At 42.1% G+C, this 15525-nt stretch overlaps 2 protein-coding genes across 41 annotated transcripts in view; both read left to right on the top strand.

Annotated features, from left to right (window-relative positions):
- LOC119128672 (protocadherin gamma-C5-like) overlaps positions 1–15525 on the top strand; it is a 212343-nt gene that overhangs the window by 156642 nt on the left and 40176 nt on the right. For 2 of the 40 annotated variants that reach the window (XM_037261315.1, XM_037261332.1), the window contains exon 1: positions 3425–5909. The exons of 37 other annotated variants lie outside the window; for them this stretch is intronic. In XM_037261315.1, the coding sequence (XP_037117210.1) occupies positions 3528–5909 (2382 nt within the window). In that variant the 5' untranslated portion in view covers positions 3425–3527. Of the gene's footprint in view, positions 1–3424; positions 5910–6022; positions 9276–15525 lie in introns of those variants that run through there. One more of the 40 variants, XM_037261309.1, reaches the window with a different exon arrangement.
- On the top strand, positions 207–2933 carry LOC119128682 (protocadherin gamma-A11-like). The gene has a single exon (XM_037261369.1). The coding sequence runs from the start codon at positions 489–491 to the stop codon at positions 2916–2918; it is 2430 nt and encodes an 809-aa protein (XP_037117264.1). The 5' UTR covers positions 207–488; the 3' UTR covers positions 2919–2933.

Below are 15525 nucleotides of genomic sequence, written 5' to 3' on the forward strand. Positions count from 1 at the left end.
ATAAACTATATACAGTTGTTTAATCATTCTCATAATAACAATAAAAAAATCATCATCAAATAATAATAATAATAATAAATCCTGTACAGTAAGTATACTACATGGAACGGCAAGCCCACAGGTGAATTTCGTATTTCTGTTTGTAAAGATGTTATTGAAACTCATAAAGCCTCATTGCTAATTTTGCATGTACATTGAATATATATTATTTCAAGGAGATGTACCGAAAGTCATGTTTTGACATTTCTAGTTTACTTTCGTTTAATATGTGCGACTTTGTTGTTACGTGCAGAATAGAAAAGGCCGCTTGTGGCCAGAGTGTGGCAGTCTACGACAGGGCTTCAGTCACTCCCTTTTACACATTGACGCTATCGAGAATAAAGCAGTCATTTCCAGACAGTACTCGCTAACCGTGGACGTGCATGGCTGTTGTCCATCTTCTTCATCTTTAAACTGGATTTACACGGAGTTTTTTATTTATTGGATTTATGAGATTCGTGGAATTTTTATTCAAAACGATGACGCTGCAACGAGTCCTGCTGTTGTTCATCTTGGTTCTTTCTTCACCCTCCGTGTTTGGACAAGTCAGCTACTCGATCCCGGAGGAAATGGAAAAAGGCTCTTTAGTGTCAAACGTTGCTCAAGATTTAGGCTTAGACCTGAAAAGGCTGAAATCCGGTCGAGCTCGCATTCATTCTGGGGACAGTGCGGAGTATATTGCGCTGGATAAAGAAAGAGGGCTCCTCCTTGTGCAGGAGAGGATAGACAGAGAGACGCTGTGCGGTGAGACGACGCTTTGTGCTTTGCATTTGCAGTTGATTTTGGAAAACCCTATGGAATTGTTTCGCATCACTATTGAAATCACTGACATTAACGACAATGCACCGAGCTTTGAATCCAGCAGCAAACGTTTTGAAATCAGCGAATCAGCCATTGTTGGCTCCAAATTTGTGCTGGAGAGAGCAATCGACGCTGATATTGGTGCAAATGGGCTACAGAGCTATTCGCTCAGCCCAACCAATAATTTTCAGCTGAAATTAGAAAATCAAGCTGACGGGCAGAAAAAAGTGGAGATGATATTACAAAAGGCTCTTGATCGAGAGCAGCAGGAGAAGATTTCCTTGTTATTAACAGCCATTGATGGCGGACAACCGCGCAAATCAGGAACAATGCAGATTATTGTTCATGTATTAGATGTAAATGATAACGCCCCTGTGTTTACTAAGACTTTATACAAGGCAACTATTAGCGAAAATGCACAAAAAGGCACCAGTGTAATAACGGTTAGTGCTTCTGACAAAGACAGTGGCTCGAATGGACTAATATCTTATGTAATATCAAAAAACAAGCTCAGATTATCAGATCTATTTCAGATAAATAGGGCATCTGGGGAAGTTATTTTAATTGGTGAAATTGATTATGAGAAAACTAAAATATTACAAATAGAAATTGAAGCTGTAGATAATGGAGGACTGTCTGATTCAAGTAAAATCTTGATTGATGTTATTGATGTAAATGACAACAGTCCTCAAATGAAAATACTCTCCAAGTCAGATTCCATTTCTGAAGACTCTCCCGAGAATACTGTTGTCACCATGTTAAGTGTTAGTGACCCTGACTCTGGCAGCAATGGAGAGGTCAAGTGTCACATTAACAATGACATCCCATTTAAAATACAGAACACAATGAATGGATTGTATAGTCTGGTAACAGAGTTGGCCTTGGATAGAGAATCTGCATCGGAGTATAATATCACAGTGACGTGCTCTGATGATGGACTGCCCTCCCTGTCCAGTCGTGTCACTCTAGCTTTACACATCTCAGATGTGAATGACAACGAGCCCGTCTTTGAGAAGAGCTCATATGAGGCCTTCATTGTAGAGAATAACAAACCAGGTCTCTCTGTATTCACCGTAAAAGCCAGTGATGCTGACTGGAACCAAAATGCTCGTCTTTCTTTCATCCTGGAGGACTCATCAGTTAACGGAGTGCCAGTCTCCTCATACGTCTCTGTTAGTGCTGAAAGTGGAATCATCCATGCAGTGCGTTCTTTTGACTACGAGCAACTGAAAGAGTTCCACTTCCTTGTCAGAGCGCAGGATGGAGGCTCCCCTCCCCTCAGCAGCAACACAAGCGTTCACATCCTGATCCAGGACCAGAACGACAACGCCCCTCAGGTCCTGTATCCGGTGCAGACGGGCGGCTCGCTGCTGGCCGAAATGGTGCCTCGTTCAGCCGACGTGGGCTACCTGGTGACCAAAGTGGTGGCTGTGGACGTGGACTCTGGCCAGAACGCCTGGCTCTCCTATAAAGTGCACAAAGCCACAGACAGGGCGCTGTTTGAAGTGGGCCTCCACAATGGGGAAATCCGAACGGTCCGCCAAGTGACTGATAAAGATGCTGTCAAACAAAGACTGACTGTTGTGGTGGAGGACAACGGGCAGCCCTCTCGTTCAGCCACAGTCATTGTGAATGTGGCGGTGGCCGACAGCTTCCCTGAAGTGCTCTCAGAGTTCACTGACTTGAGCATGCACGACAAGGAGTACAATGACAAGCTGACTTTTTACTTAGTCTTGGCGCTGGCTGTGGTCTCCTTTCTCTTCATCACCTGCTTGGTGCTCATCATAGCAGTCAAAGTGTACAGGTGGAAACAGTCTCGCGTCCTGTACCACTCCAACCTGCCTGTCATCCCGTACTATCCACCTCGGTACTCGGATACTTTGGGGACTGGGACCCTCCCGCACGTGTACAATTATGAGGTGTGCAGGACCACTGACTCCAGAAAAAGTGACTGTAAAATGGACAGAACTGCAAGCCACAACGTGCTAGCAACGGATCCCCACTTTGCAGGGACGATGCAAAAGATGCGCAGTGAAAGGAGCATCCTGGATGAACCGGATTCTCCTTTAGAGGTTTGAATATTTTAAATGCTACTATTTTGTTTCCCCCCTTCGAGGCAGTACTGTGGGTTGCATTCAGTACTATGGAGAGCGACAAATAGCCTATTTTCCCCCCCGCCTCCACTCTGCCTGGGAAATGCTTTCTATTCTTTCCACATTCCAGGCACAGTGTTCTTTTTGTTAGTTTTGTTTTTGTTATGAAAACAATAGTTTTTTTCGATCATAATTTACCCTATGAGTACCAGTTATATTTTAACTAACAATACTATGCTTATTTCCATATATATTTAATTTCTTCGTGGTGGGAATTCAAAGAATAAGTGTGGTTAAAAATAATTGTCTTAACTATGTGTAGTTGCATGGTGTGAACTCCTCGGGCCGCTGTTGCCCTTTGTCTAATTTTAAAGACTACGTTTACACAAGCACATCTCCTGTGCTCGCTCAGTCGAGCAAGGACATAGAAACGTATCGCACGACGCACGGTAGACGGAATACCACCCTTGGAATATTTTCATGGCATATTTTTATTACATTGATGTTTGAGTTGTTGCATTTTTGCTTGCATTGCATACGGTGAAAGAGGGAGGATTGCCGTTCAAAGATTCGCTGGAGTCATCTCGTTGAACAATGAGACGGCAAGCGGAGTTTTTTGTCTGCGTGCTCTGCTTTGCAGCCGTGCTCGGACATATCAGCTACTCTATACCCGAGGAGATGGCCAAAGGATCCTTCATCGGTAACATAGCACAGGATTTGGGACTGGATGTTAAACGCTTACAATCGGGCAGAGCTCGCATCCACACGGGAGACAGCGCTGATTACGTCCAGCTAGACAAGGGAAAAGGCGTGCTGCTTATTAAGGAGAGAATAGATCGAGAAGCCATTTGTGGCCAGACAACGCCTTGTGCGTTGCATTTTCAGATAGCGCTGGAGCAGCCAATAGAAATATTACCCGTGACTGTTGAGATCACGGATATTAATGACAATGATCCGGTTTTTGAAAAGGAAGGTAGGTTGTTGGAGATCAGCGAGTCGGCTGTTGTCGGCTCCAAATTTATGTTAGAGAAAGCAATAGACCACGACATAGGTTTGAACGGGCTTCAGAGCTACACGCTTAAGCCTAATGATAATTTTATGCTTAAATTACACAGACAGTCTGACGGCGGAAAGAAAGTGGAAATGATTTTACAGAAGCCCTTAGACAGAGAAAAGGAAGATTTTTTAACATTGCTCTTAACAGCGCATGATGGAGGAGAGCCACAAAGGTCAGGGACAATGCAGATTCAAATTCAAGTGTTAGATGCTAATGATAACGCTCCAGTTTTCACACAAAATGTTTACAAAGCGAGCCTAAAGGAAAATTCTCCCGCAGGAACACTTATTACTGAAGTTAGTGCTTCCGATGCAGACAAAGGCTCTAATGGGGAAGTGAGCTATGTGATTGGAAACAGCATGAGCAGCATTTCCAAATTATTTCACATTACTGACGATGGAAAATTTGTTTTGAAAGGCCCTATAGATTATGAAAAGGCACAGAAATATGAGATTGATATAGAGGCAGTTGATCGTGGAGGTCTGTATGATTCCAGCAAGGTGATTATTGATGTGACCGATGTAAATGACAATAGTCCTATTATTAAAATTATTTCGTCATCCACGTCAGTAGAGGAGGATTTGCCTGCCAACACAGTGATAGCAGTAATGAGTGTAAATGATCCAGATTATGAAGAAAATGGTAGCGTAAGTTGTAGTATTGATGATAATATACCTTTTAAAGTAACATCTACAAGTAGTTTTTACAGTATTGTAGCAGACGGTGATTTGGACAGAGAGAGGTCGTGTGAGTATAATATCACAGTGACGTGCTCTGATGAGGGCGTGCCCTCTCTCTCCACCAGTATCACGCTCAGCTTGCACATCTCAGATGTGAATGACAACATGCCTGTCTTTGAGAGGAGCTCATATGAAGCCTACATTGTGGAAAACAACACACCAGGTCTCGCCGTATTCACCGTAAAAGCCAGTGACGCTGACTGGAACCAGAATGCTCGTCTTTCGTACATCCTGGAGGACTCTTCAGTTAACGGAGTGCCAGTCTCCTCATATGTGTCTGTTAGTGCTGAAAGTGGAGTCATCCATGCAGTGCGCTCTTTTGACTATGAGCAACTGAAAGAGTTCCACTTCCGTGTCAGAGCGCAGGATGGAGGCTCCCCTCCCCTCAGCAGCAACACGAGCGTTCGCATACTGATCCAGGACCAGAACGACAACGCCCCTCAGGTGCTGTACCCGGTGCAGACGGGCAGCTCGCTGCTGGCCGAAATGGTGCCTCGTTCGGCCGACGTGGGCTACCTGGTGACCAAAGTGGTGGCTGTGGACGTGGACTCTGGCCAGAACGCCTGGCTCTCCTATCAAGTGCACAAAGCCACAGACAGGGCGCTGTTTGAAGTGGGCCTCCACAATGGAGAAATCCGAACTGTCCGCCAAGTGACGGATAAAGATGCTGTCAAACAAAGACTGACTGTTGTGGTGGAGGACAACGGGCAGCCCTCTCGTTCAGCCACAGTCATTGTGAACGTGGCGGTGGCCGACAGCTTCCCTGAGGTGCTCTCAGAGTTCACTGACTTGAGCATGCACGACAAGGAGTACAATGACAAGCTGACTTTTTACTTAGTCTTGGCGTTGGCTGTGGTCTCCTTCCTCTTCATCACCTGCTTGCTGCTCATCATAGCAGTCAAAGTGTACAGGTGGAGACAGTCTCGCGTCCTGTACCACTCCAACCTGCCCGTCATCCCATACTATCCACCACGGTACTCGGATACTTTGGGGACAGGGACCCTCCCGCACGTGTACAATTATGAGGTGTGCAGGACCACTGACTCCAGAAAAAGTGACTTTAAATTGGACAGAGCTGCTAGTCACAATGTGATGGCAATGGATCCCCATTTTATAGGGACTATGCAGAAGATGCACAGTGAAAAGAACATCTTGGATGAACCTGATTCTCCTATAGAGGTTAGACTTTGTTATTGGTAATGCATTAGTGTATATATATATCAATTTGCACAATGACAATACTTTATTATTATATCTATATATGTATATTATATCTCCAACATATTTGACACATCTTAATGCAGTTCAACTTTATTGCTTTTTAAAACATGGTGCCATATGCTTTGAAAAATGGGCTGTAACTTTCCTTCTCCTTGCTTCCCTTTGTGCATCATTCTAAAACTTCACCGTGGTTGAGTCCGTTCAAAGATTTATATTCTAGAACATTGAAGGCATTTGTTTGTAGCAAAATCTGATCTGGCGATCCTGTTCTTGAATGGTAGCTTTGATCGACACTTGACTTTATTCCAAACCTCCTCTGTTTAAATTTAGGGGCTCCTTGATTGTGGATTTTATTCTTGAGGAAGATATTCTGCCTTCTTACACTTTAGATGACTTATGTTGGTCTTTTAAGTGTGTGGTGTTGTTGGGTTTACGAGTCACTTGTTTCAGGACCGCGGAGAGCGACGCGCCTCCTTTTCATCTTTTGTTTCTCCCACTTGCATTACTGATGCCTCTATTAATATTATCCAAACGTATATCCATGTTATCATTTCTCTGACAATCTAAAATGTATGAGATCATGATTTTGTGCAAGATCTTAACTGTGGGGTGGGTAAATGACATCATGAACAAACTTGACTCTCCTTGAGAACTTAAAATATTTGAATGTCAAATATTTGCCACTGTTCTCTTGAATGACACATTTTTGTAGCGACATGCATTTAAATGCTGTCCAGGAAGTGAAATCCCTCTTTTGGTCTCTAGGTGCCGCTCTAGGTCAATGTAGGGATAAGAAGTGGAAAAACATCTGAGTGAGAGGCTGCATGTTTCAGTCAGTCTCATTTTGTGTCGTCCAAAGACGCCTCGACAGAACCGCTCCTTCCTTTACCCACAAACTCGATCCACTTCATTTGTATAACGATAAAAAAAAATACGATGTTGGGGCTTTTGGTTTTCTTTTGGAAGCTGCTTTTTTTCTGCCTGTTTTTCGCGGATGTGGCCGTCGCTCACGTTCGTTATTCCATACCCGAGGAAATGACTATCGGATCTATTGTTGGGAATATCGCGCGGGATCTCGGTTTGGATATGAAGAGACTGAAATCCGGGCGTGCCACAATATTTACAGAGGACAGCAGTGAGTACATTGCTCTCAATTTGGACAAAGGAACGCTTGAAATTAAGCAGAGAATAGACCGAGAGGAGAGGTGCGGCCAAGTGTCTCCTTGCTCTCTGCATTTCCAAATCATCCTAAATAACCCCATGGAGCTCCATCATGTCGATGTAGAAATTCTTGACATAAATGATAACGCTCCCGTTTTTTCGAAGAGGGAAATGAATTTTGAAATCAGTGAATCTGCTGTTAAGGGGGCTCGTTTTTCACTCGATAGTGCCAAAGATCCAGACGTAGGCTCCAATACTCTGCATACGTATAAGCTTAGCCCCACAGATCATTTTAAATTAAATATACTTGCTCGCCCTGATGGCACCAAATATGCAGAAATGATACTTGATGCTTTATTGGACAGAGAAATTCAGGAGGCGCATAAATTGACTCTCACGGCATATGATGGCGGCGACCCTCCTAAATCAAGCTCTGTAAAAATAAACGTCATTGTATTGGATAATAATGACAATGCACCAGTTTTCAGTCAACCTCGTTACAGAGTATCTGTACCTGAAAACGCACCGAGAGGAACGATTATTTTACAAGTTACTGCAACCGATGCAGATAAAGGAACAAATGGGGAGGTAGTATATTCATTCTCGCAGAACAGCGACGTGACCTCGTCTATGTTTAACATCCACGAAAATACGGGGGAAATCTCCGTGATGGGTGAGCTCAATTACGAAAAAGTCAAACAGTATGAAATAGACGTCGAGGCAACAGATAAAGGGGGTCTGCGGGATACGTGTAAGGTGTTAATCGAAGTGGGTGATTTAAATGACAATGCACCTGTCATAAGCATCCTTTCATTGTCCAATCCAATACCAGAGGATTCGCCCCTAGAAACAACAATAGCCATGCTAAATATTAAAGACTTGGACTCTGGTAAAAATGGCGAAGTTAAGTGTTTTCTTAGCCAAGATTTCCCCTTCACAATCAAATTGTCATCACTTAATTTCTACAGCTTGGTGTCCGATGACGTTTTAGACCGAGAAGCTGTACCGGAATATAACATAACAATAACAGCAATAGATGAGGGCACCCCGCCCCGCTTGACTAACAAGACTATCCAATTGAAAATATCAGATGTAAATGATAATGCCCCAGTGTTTCAACAGGCATCTTATTCAGCCTCCACGACAGAAAATAACGCCCCTGGCGTGCCGCTTCTTGCCGTCAAAGCCAACGATAAAGACTCTGGAAACAATGCGCGCATTTCCTATTTCCTTGAAGACGTCAAACTTAACGGGATGTCAGCTTCTGCTTTTTTTACGGTGAATGCAGAGACTGGGGAGATACTGGCTGTGCGCTCTTTTGACTATGAGCAAACTAAAGAGTTCTACATCCGAGTCAGAGCGCAGGATGGAGGCTCCCCTCCTCTTAGTAGCAACACAAGCGTTCGCATCCTGATTCAGGACCAGAACGACAACGCCCCTCAGGTGCTGTACCCGGTCCAGACGGGCGGCTCGCTGCTGGCCGAAATGGTGCCTCGTTCGGCAGACGTGGGCTACCTGGTGACCAAAGTGGTGGCCGTGGATGTGGACTCTGGCCAGAACGCCTGGCTCTCCTATCAAGTGCACAAAGCCACAGACAGGGCGCTGTTTGAAGTGGGCCTCCACAATGGAGAAATCCGAACAGTCCGCCAAGTTACTGATAAAGATGCTGTCAAACAAAGACTGACTGTTGTGGTGGAGGACAACGGGCAGCCCTCTCGTTCAGCCACAGTTATCGTGAATGTGGCGGTGGCCGACAGCTTCCCTGAAGTGCTCTCGGAGTTCACTGAATTGAGTATGCACGACAAGGAGTATAATGACAAGCTGACCTTTTACTTAGTCTTGGCGCTGGCCGTGGTCTCCTTCCTCTTCATCACCTGCTTGCTGCTCATCATATCCATCAAAGTGTACAAGTGGCGTCAAGAGCGCCTTTTTTTCAAATCAAATGGCAATCTTCCGGTGATTCCTTATTACCCGCCCCTTTACGCTGACGTAGACGGCTCCGGTACGTTGAAGCAAGCGTTCAGCTATGACGTATGCGGAACTACCGATTCCAGGAAGAGCGACCTGATGTTTTCCCACCAACTCAATCAAAATACCCTGAGTGGTGACCATTGTAGAACAGTACTGAGGGCCAAAGCAGATGCAGAAACTTTGGTGGCAGAGGTGAGATTCGATCATTCATTTCCCCTGTTGAAATGCTGCTTACCAACCAGTCTTATGAAACATCACTTCTGGTGCACTTTACGTTCAAGCATTTCGTGCAACATATTGGGCATTGTTTTTATTGGCCAGTGTCAGTAAGTTGTGTCCTGTTTTTTCATGTTTGTGTCAGCCATAGGGTGGCTAGAGTGACTTTATTTGCATTTTATTTTTAACACAACCTCTGTACTTGGAGGACTTGCCCTGCTTAAACCTAAATAATGTATTGCAACCTTTCTTTATATGTAGTGTTTACGACTCGTATATAAAAAATATTTTTGCGGCATCATTCTAAAAGTGTTCAAATCACGATGATGCTCCTTCAAAATCCAAAACTTGAAGTGTAATTTTTTTTTCTTCCAGATCTTGTCAATACAGCTCCCCAAAGTAGTTTTCTTTGCATTAAAACAATGTATTGCATTGTGAATGACCTAATCTGATTAGTGCTCATTTGCTGCATTGTCCTGCTAATGTATGCATATACCCCTCCTCTCTGTCCCGTTGCTCTTTTCAATTTTGTACACTATCTCCTTAATCAATATACTGTAGTCCGTGTAAATGAATACTGGTTTCCATTTGTTGTTGTTTGTAAAGCTTTCACAATGAATCTAATTTAATACATTCATACTCGCATAAGTCTTAATTGATGAATAAATACTTGTGAACTGAAGAAACTTCAGTTGCTCATTCATTTTACATCAAAATAAGAATACCATGATAAGTGTACTGTGTGCATGAGAAAAGCAGGTGCTCAAGGGTCATTCTAGAGTCAAACGTGCTCTTAAATCGACCTGTTGCCATATTGTAGTATTTGCATTGCAATGGAACATCAGTTATGTATTTCTTTTCTCAGTTACATCCATCCAGCTTTTGGTCCTTTTTTTTTTCTTTCTTATGTGTAACAATTTCCAGAGATATTCTTGCGTCGATCTCACAAGGCGAATCACATGTTTGTTCCTATCAGACAGCATCGTCATCAGATTTGAAATCAATACAAATTCTCTAGTGAAACGAGCTTTCCATCCTTGCTAAACCTTGCCACTGATGCCTCACACACAGGCAGGCATGCGGTGTACTACTTTTCCAGTGACCTATTTCCCTTGCATGCATTATGCAGCCGCACATGGTGACAAAAGAACAGTGATGGACACAGCTAATGGCAGTTTACAGTGCAAAGTGTGATGTAATCGTGTTTTAACGTGGTTGTATACAGAAGAGTCAGTGCTGATTCTGGAGGGATTGAGCAACGTGAAAGCAGAGTGATGGAGAGGCAGACAGAGGGAGGCAGCGGGGGAGGGGACGAGGCGTGTGGTCCACCATCCAGCGCTTGTTTGTGATGCGCGGCAGCCATTTTGCTCCGCGGTCGTTGTTGTGCGTCGAAATGAGAAAATGTGTTGCGTGCATGGCAACAGTTATACTAGGCCGCCCGCTCTGTGATTGGCTGTGTGAGATATTTCAAGTGGTGGACTGAAAGGCAAAGAGATAGGATGGAGGGAGAGAGGTTATGCAACTAAATATGAGTGGATGTATAAACTAGGGCAGGGAGGATGAATGTAAGTGAGGTGTTGGGCAGAAACACATTCAAGATATCTGTGTGCTACTTCTGTGGACATGATGCCCAAAGTGTTGTGTGGTGCAATGATGGGTCAAATTGCTGTTATGACACATGTTCTCAGAATAAATGCTCAAGGGCTCTAACTAGTTAAAAGTTATACAGGAACTGTTGTTACATGGATGATAATACTCAGTTTTAGTATGTGTGAAAGCCATGTTCTGGTGTTCATAATAGAAAACATGTACAGCTTTAAATGTAAATAAAACTGAGCATTCATTTGTAACGCATTTCAGCTATTGGATCTCATTATTATCAAGAACAGTGAGTGTGCAGTTCAGACTTGTATACTTTATAGTTGAATGAATTTGTTCCTTAGTAATCATTTTTAATTCATAGTCAGGTTTGATATACAGAATTATCAGAAAGCCCTCAAACCTGTTTATGATGGTATTATTCATCATGCTTCATGATTTTGAACTTGGTACACCTAATCTATTTCCACATGAGTGTATGATTTTAAAAAAAAAAGTAGGAAGATCTTGTGTGTGGTAGTGAGTCATCCATGTTGAAAGCATCACGTTTAGCTTTTCTTTCCCCTAAAACCTAGTGTACTTCATTATCTCTTTTCTGTTGCCACTTGTTTAAAGAGCATATAGAATTTGTTTGCATGCTGTGTTCCTTGCTTTATTTTATTGTTCTGACATACTAATAAATTAATCAGTGCAGTCTGCAGAACTAATGTGTGGAAATAACTCGAGTACAGTCCTTGGCGCTGATATGAGTTTGTTTACAGTCTGCTCATGCCCGGTGACAATAGGCTCATTACCATACTGCCATTGTATGCTGACATTGTGCATATTTCATGTGGCATGCTTTAGTTTTCAATTTTTGTGTCAAGGTTTTTTGCTAAATTTTGATACGCCAACACCAAAAAGAAGTGATTATAACAGTTTACTAAATTTTAATTTGCAGTAGGGTAGCACCCCACTGAGAAGGTAGCAAAGGTTATTATTGTGTACAGGGATGGTGAGTAGATGCTATAGATTTGTATAGAGTGCACCCACTGCAAAGGATTACATTCAAGATTAGCCAGGACAGTGTAATGTAGGACACTAGTCAAGTTGTGTTAAGAACACAGACACTCCTATATGCCAAATCTAATTTTATAACTCTAATTTGACACAATGGTATTCTTTGATTCTACTTAGCTGTCAGGCATGTTTTATTCTGAATAGGAGGCGACATTTGTTATGGTATGCTTCTCTTATCTCTTTGAATAGTATGCCGGCAGATTTCAGTCATCTTCAGCATTAACGTGACAAATATGATCAAATGTGTTATTGAGAATTTAGAAGGTCACACGAGTGATTGGATGATGGTGGTTACACTCCATCTTAATGTAAAGGATGGCCACTGTGCATTCAGCGTTCTAGTTTGGCAAAGACTTCCTTCCTTCCTCTTGTGCTCCTGATCTGCTTTTCTGCACCCACCCCTCCCCCGCTCCAGCTGCACCACACTGCAGCAAAGAGGAAGGGAGAGAAGGGGAGATTGCTCGATGAGACATCTATTTTGTCGAGTAAAACACACAAAACGCCATATGTTGCCATTTCATGCTTAATGTAGATGTCTGGGTTTTGTGAGCATTACGTTTATGCCAGTTTTCTCCTGTAATAGTTGATTACCTTTTTTTTTGTCTTGAAGGACACACATATTGTCCAGGGCAATTATTATCTGCCTTATTGTTTTTCCCATCTCTGCCATGTTTGCCAGCCAGTATAGGAAACAGGGTGGGATGCAAGAGGTTGGATGTGTTACCATGGCAACAAGCTGACTCACTGGCAGGGCTTTACCATTTTGAGCAGTAGGGGTGAGCAGCAGTGGCAGCCCTTGTGTGTGTGCAGGCTGCCTAGATTAAGAGGACCGCAGGCACCCCTGTTTGGGGCAGGGAGGTGCAGCATTCTCACAACAGTAGGGGGTGGCTGGCTGATAACCAGGAGGATGATGGAAGGGGGAGGATGATCATGGCTTCCTTTTTTTTTTTTCAGATTTGTCAAGTGATGCTGTACCTGCCCTATTTGGGTAGTTTGTCCTAGTTCCATCAAACCTCAGTGATTAAGTTGCCTGGAGATGTTTGCAGTGAAAACGTTTAATGTGTTTAGTTTATCTTACAATAACGTATTTACATCTCAATTTATTTGTTTTACACACACTATTGCAAAGTATGACGTTTAGTTATATTGCTTTGTTGTTTTTGTTTGGTTTTGTCTCCCATGCACAAAGGGCAGTCACCATTGATTGGCATGTGAGCAATGTCATTAATAAAACATTTCTCACTGGCCATCGCCTCGAGGCCCTCTGCTGTCGGTTTCATGGAACTGATTTTGTGAGCCACCGTCGCAGGATGACGAGGATGCTTGGAACATGTCTGAGTGTGTAATTTGTTTACATGTTCACTTTGATTGTCGTGATGAGCATTATTTTGTGTTTGGTCACAACAGGGTATCTATATTTCTGTACAAGATTACTTTTATCATCTGATTATATTTTCCCCCTTAAAAAAACAACACAATGATGCATTAGTACTGGAGTAGTACTGTTTGCATGTGGCTGTGCTTTTTATTATTTATTTAATCTTTTAATCACGCCAAGAGTTGTATTCCATTAAATAATGTGTATTAGTTTGCAGTTGAATACAGTGTTGTTGTTAATTGGTATTTTTGCCTGTTAATCTTTATATCAAGTTCATTATATCAAATATTGATACAAATGGAAGCACATTGGTGTCAACAAGAGCACAAATAACTATTGCAATGCACTTGACAACATTTGTAATAAAACTAACCTCATGCTGAACACACACATATGATGACACACGTTTGTGTGAATCACATGGTAAGTATGTTGGTTGCTAAGCTTCCCAAGTCCAGAGTTACTATTTTGACGACAAGTCTGACCAATATCTCTTCTCTCTTGTCTTTTTTTCTTTTTCATGTCTCCTCTTGTCGACTACTGCCCATCCCTGCACCCTTCACTCCTGTTCAACCATCTCTCATCAAATAAGGTAAGAAAGTCTTTCTCTTTATTTATCGCACGCTTATGCAGCACATAAAGAAACAAAGTATGGACACATCAACATCTACTGTAGATAATTGTATACATACTTTAGCAGCATATTTATTCTGAATTTCCACTTTGGCTGACACATCTGTTCACATCCCTCACAAATATTTCATGACACTTAAACAGCGATCGGCCGTTTTCATGTTTTGTTCAAGCTGTGATGAAATGCAACAGACACCACAATATGCCATACCTATTAAAACGGGTTCTGTTTAGAAACCATCAAAACTGTACTCAACAAGGTTTTCAAGTCATCAGTAACCACTGTGAGAGACCTTAAAGGCGGTGATATAGAACTTGCAAAATTTACATCAGAGGTCACCAACCTTTTTACTTGTTATAGGATTATATGAAGGCAATGATCAAGTTAATGATATCTCACAATGTTTAGGAAACCTATCAATATACAACACTTTATTTCCATGAAACTGCCAGTGTTTACATTTTCAAACGATCGCTTCTACAACATTAACAGACAATCACATTGTCCCATGATGAACTATTTTTAGAACCAGCCCACGGGCTACTCAAGTAGTCCTTGTGCGGGCTGCTACCTGCTGTTGACCCCTGATTTCCATTATTAATAAATAGCAAGGTTCCCACATACTGTAGATGCAATGCCTGCAGCACATGTCCTCTCATAATATCAAATATTACTCACTTAATATTATGTTTGTCAAAGGACACTTGTGTGAATGACAGCATAAAAGATGCAGCACTTAACAAGTTGTTTTGGATCATTTTACTAACCGGTACCATCTACATGATCCTTTTGATAATTTTCATCAATGAGCTTCAATGCTTGCTGATGAAAATGTTGCGACATCTCATTTGAGAAGCTGTGAATGTATTTTTTAAAACCTGCATTTATGCCGCAATTACGGTGGACAGCACAACGCAATACTCAATAGTAACACAAATAATAATTATTCAAATGATAAACTGTTTTGATGAAGTGCATTGTATTTTCCTCCTTCTGCATGGTTTTAAATCCTACAGCCGCTATCTTGTAGGTACATCCGCTATATTGTAAGTAATCAAAATACAGAATAGGTGCAATAGTAATTGCAATTTTGCATATTCTTATTATCCCTTAGCACTGTTTGTCTTACAAAGTACAGCTAAGCTGATTCTTGCACTCTTCCTCTTGTGTTTCCCTCCCATGTGGGGCAACAATGTTGTATCTTCCCAGGTTCAATAAAAAAATATTGAACAAGTGTGTGTGTCGAAAATGCACAAACCTTATTAGGTATACCAGATGTAAAATTGAAAACAAGAGCTGTATTTAGGTGTCTGTCTTTACTAAGATATTAATGCTAAGTTAGGGTTCACTTCTATTAATATCTATTTACAAAACACAATTTTCTTTGTCGTTTGCATTGTAACACGTTCCATAATGCCACCTCAGTTGTCCAATAAGACTACTTTTATTTTACATTGAACTACAACAATAATGCAAATGTTGATCTACGTTTTTTAAATTAGTGTTGCAGTTCATGGATTGCAAATGTATTGTGCAGATGTACCTAATGTTGTGAC

Source organism: Syngnathus acus, chromosome 10, assembly GCF_901709675.1.
Source record: "Syngnathus acus chromosome 10, fSynAcu1.2, whole genome shotgun sequence".
Taxonomy (NCBI): Eukaryota; Metazoa; Chordata; class Actinopteri; order Syngnathiformes; family Syngnathidae; genus Syngnathus; species Syngnathus acus.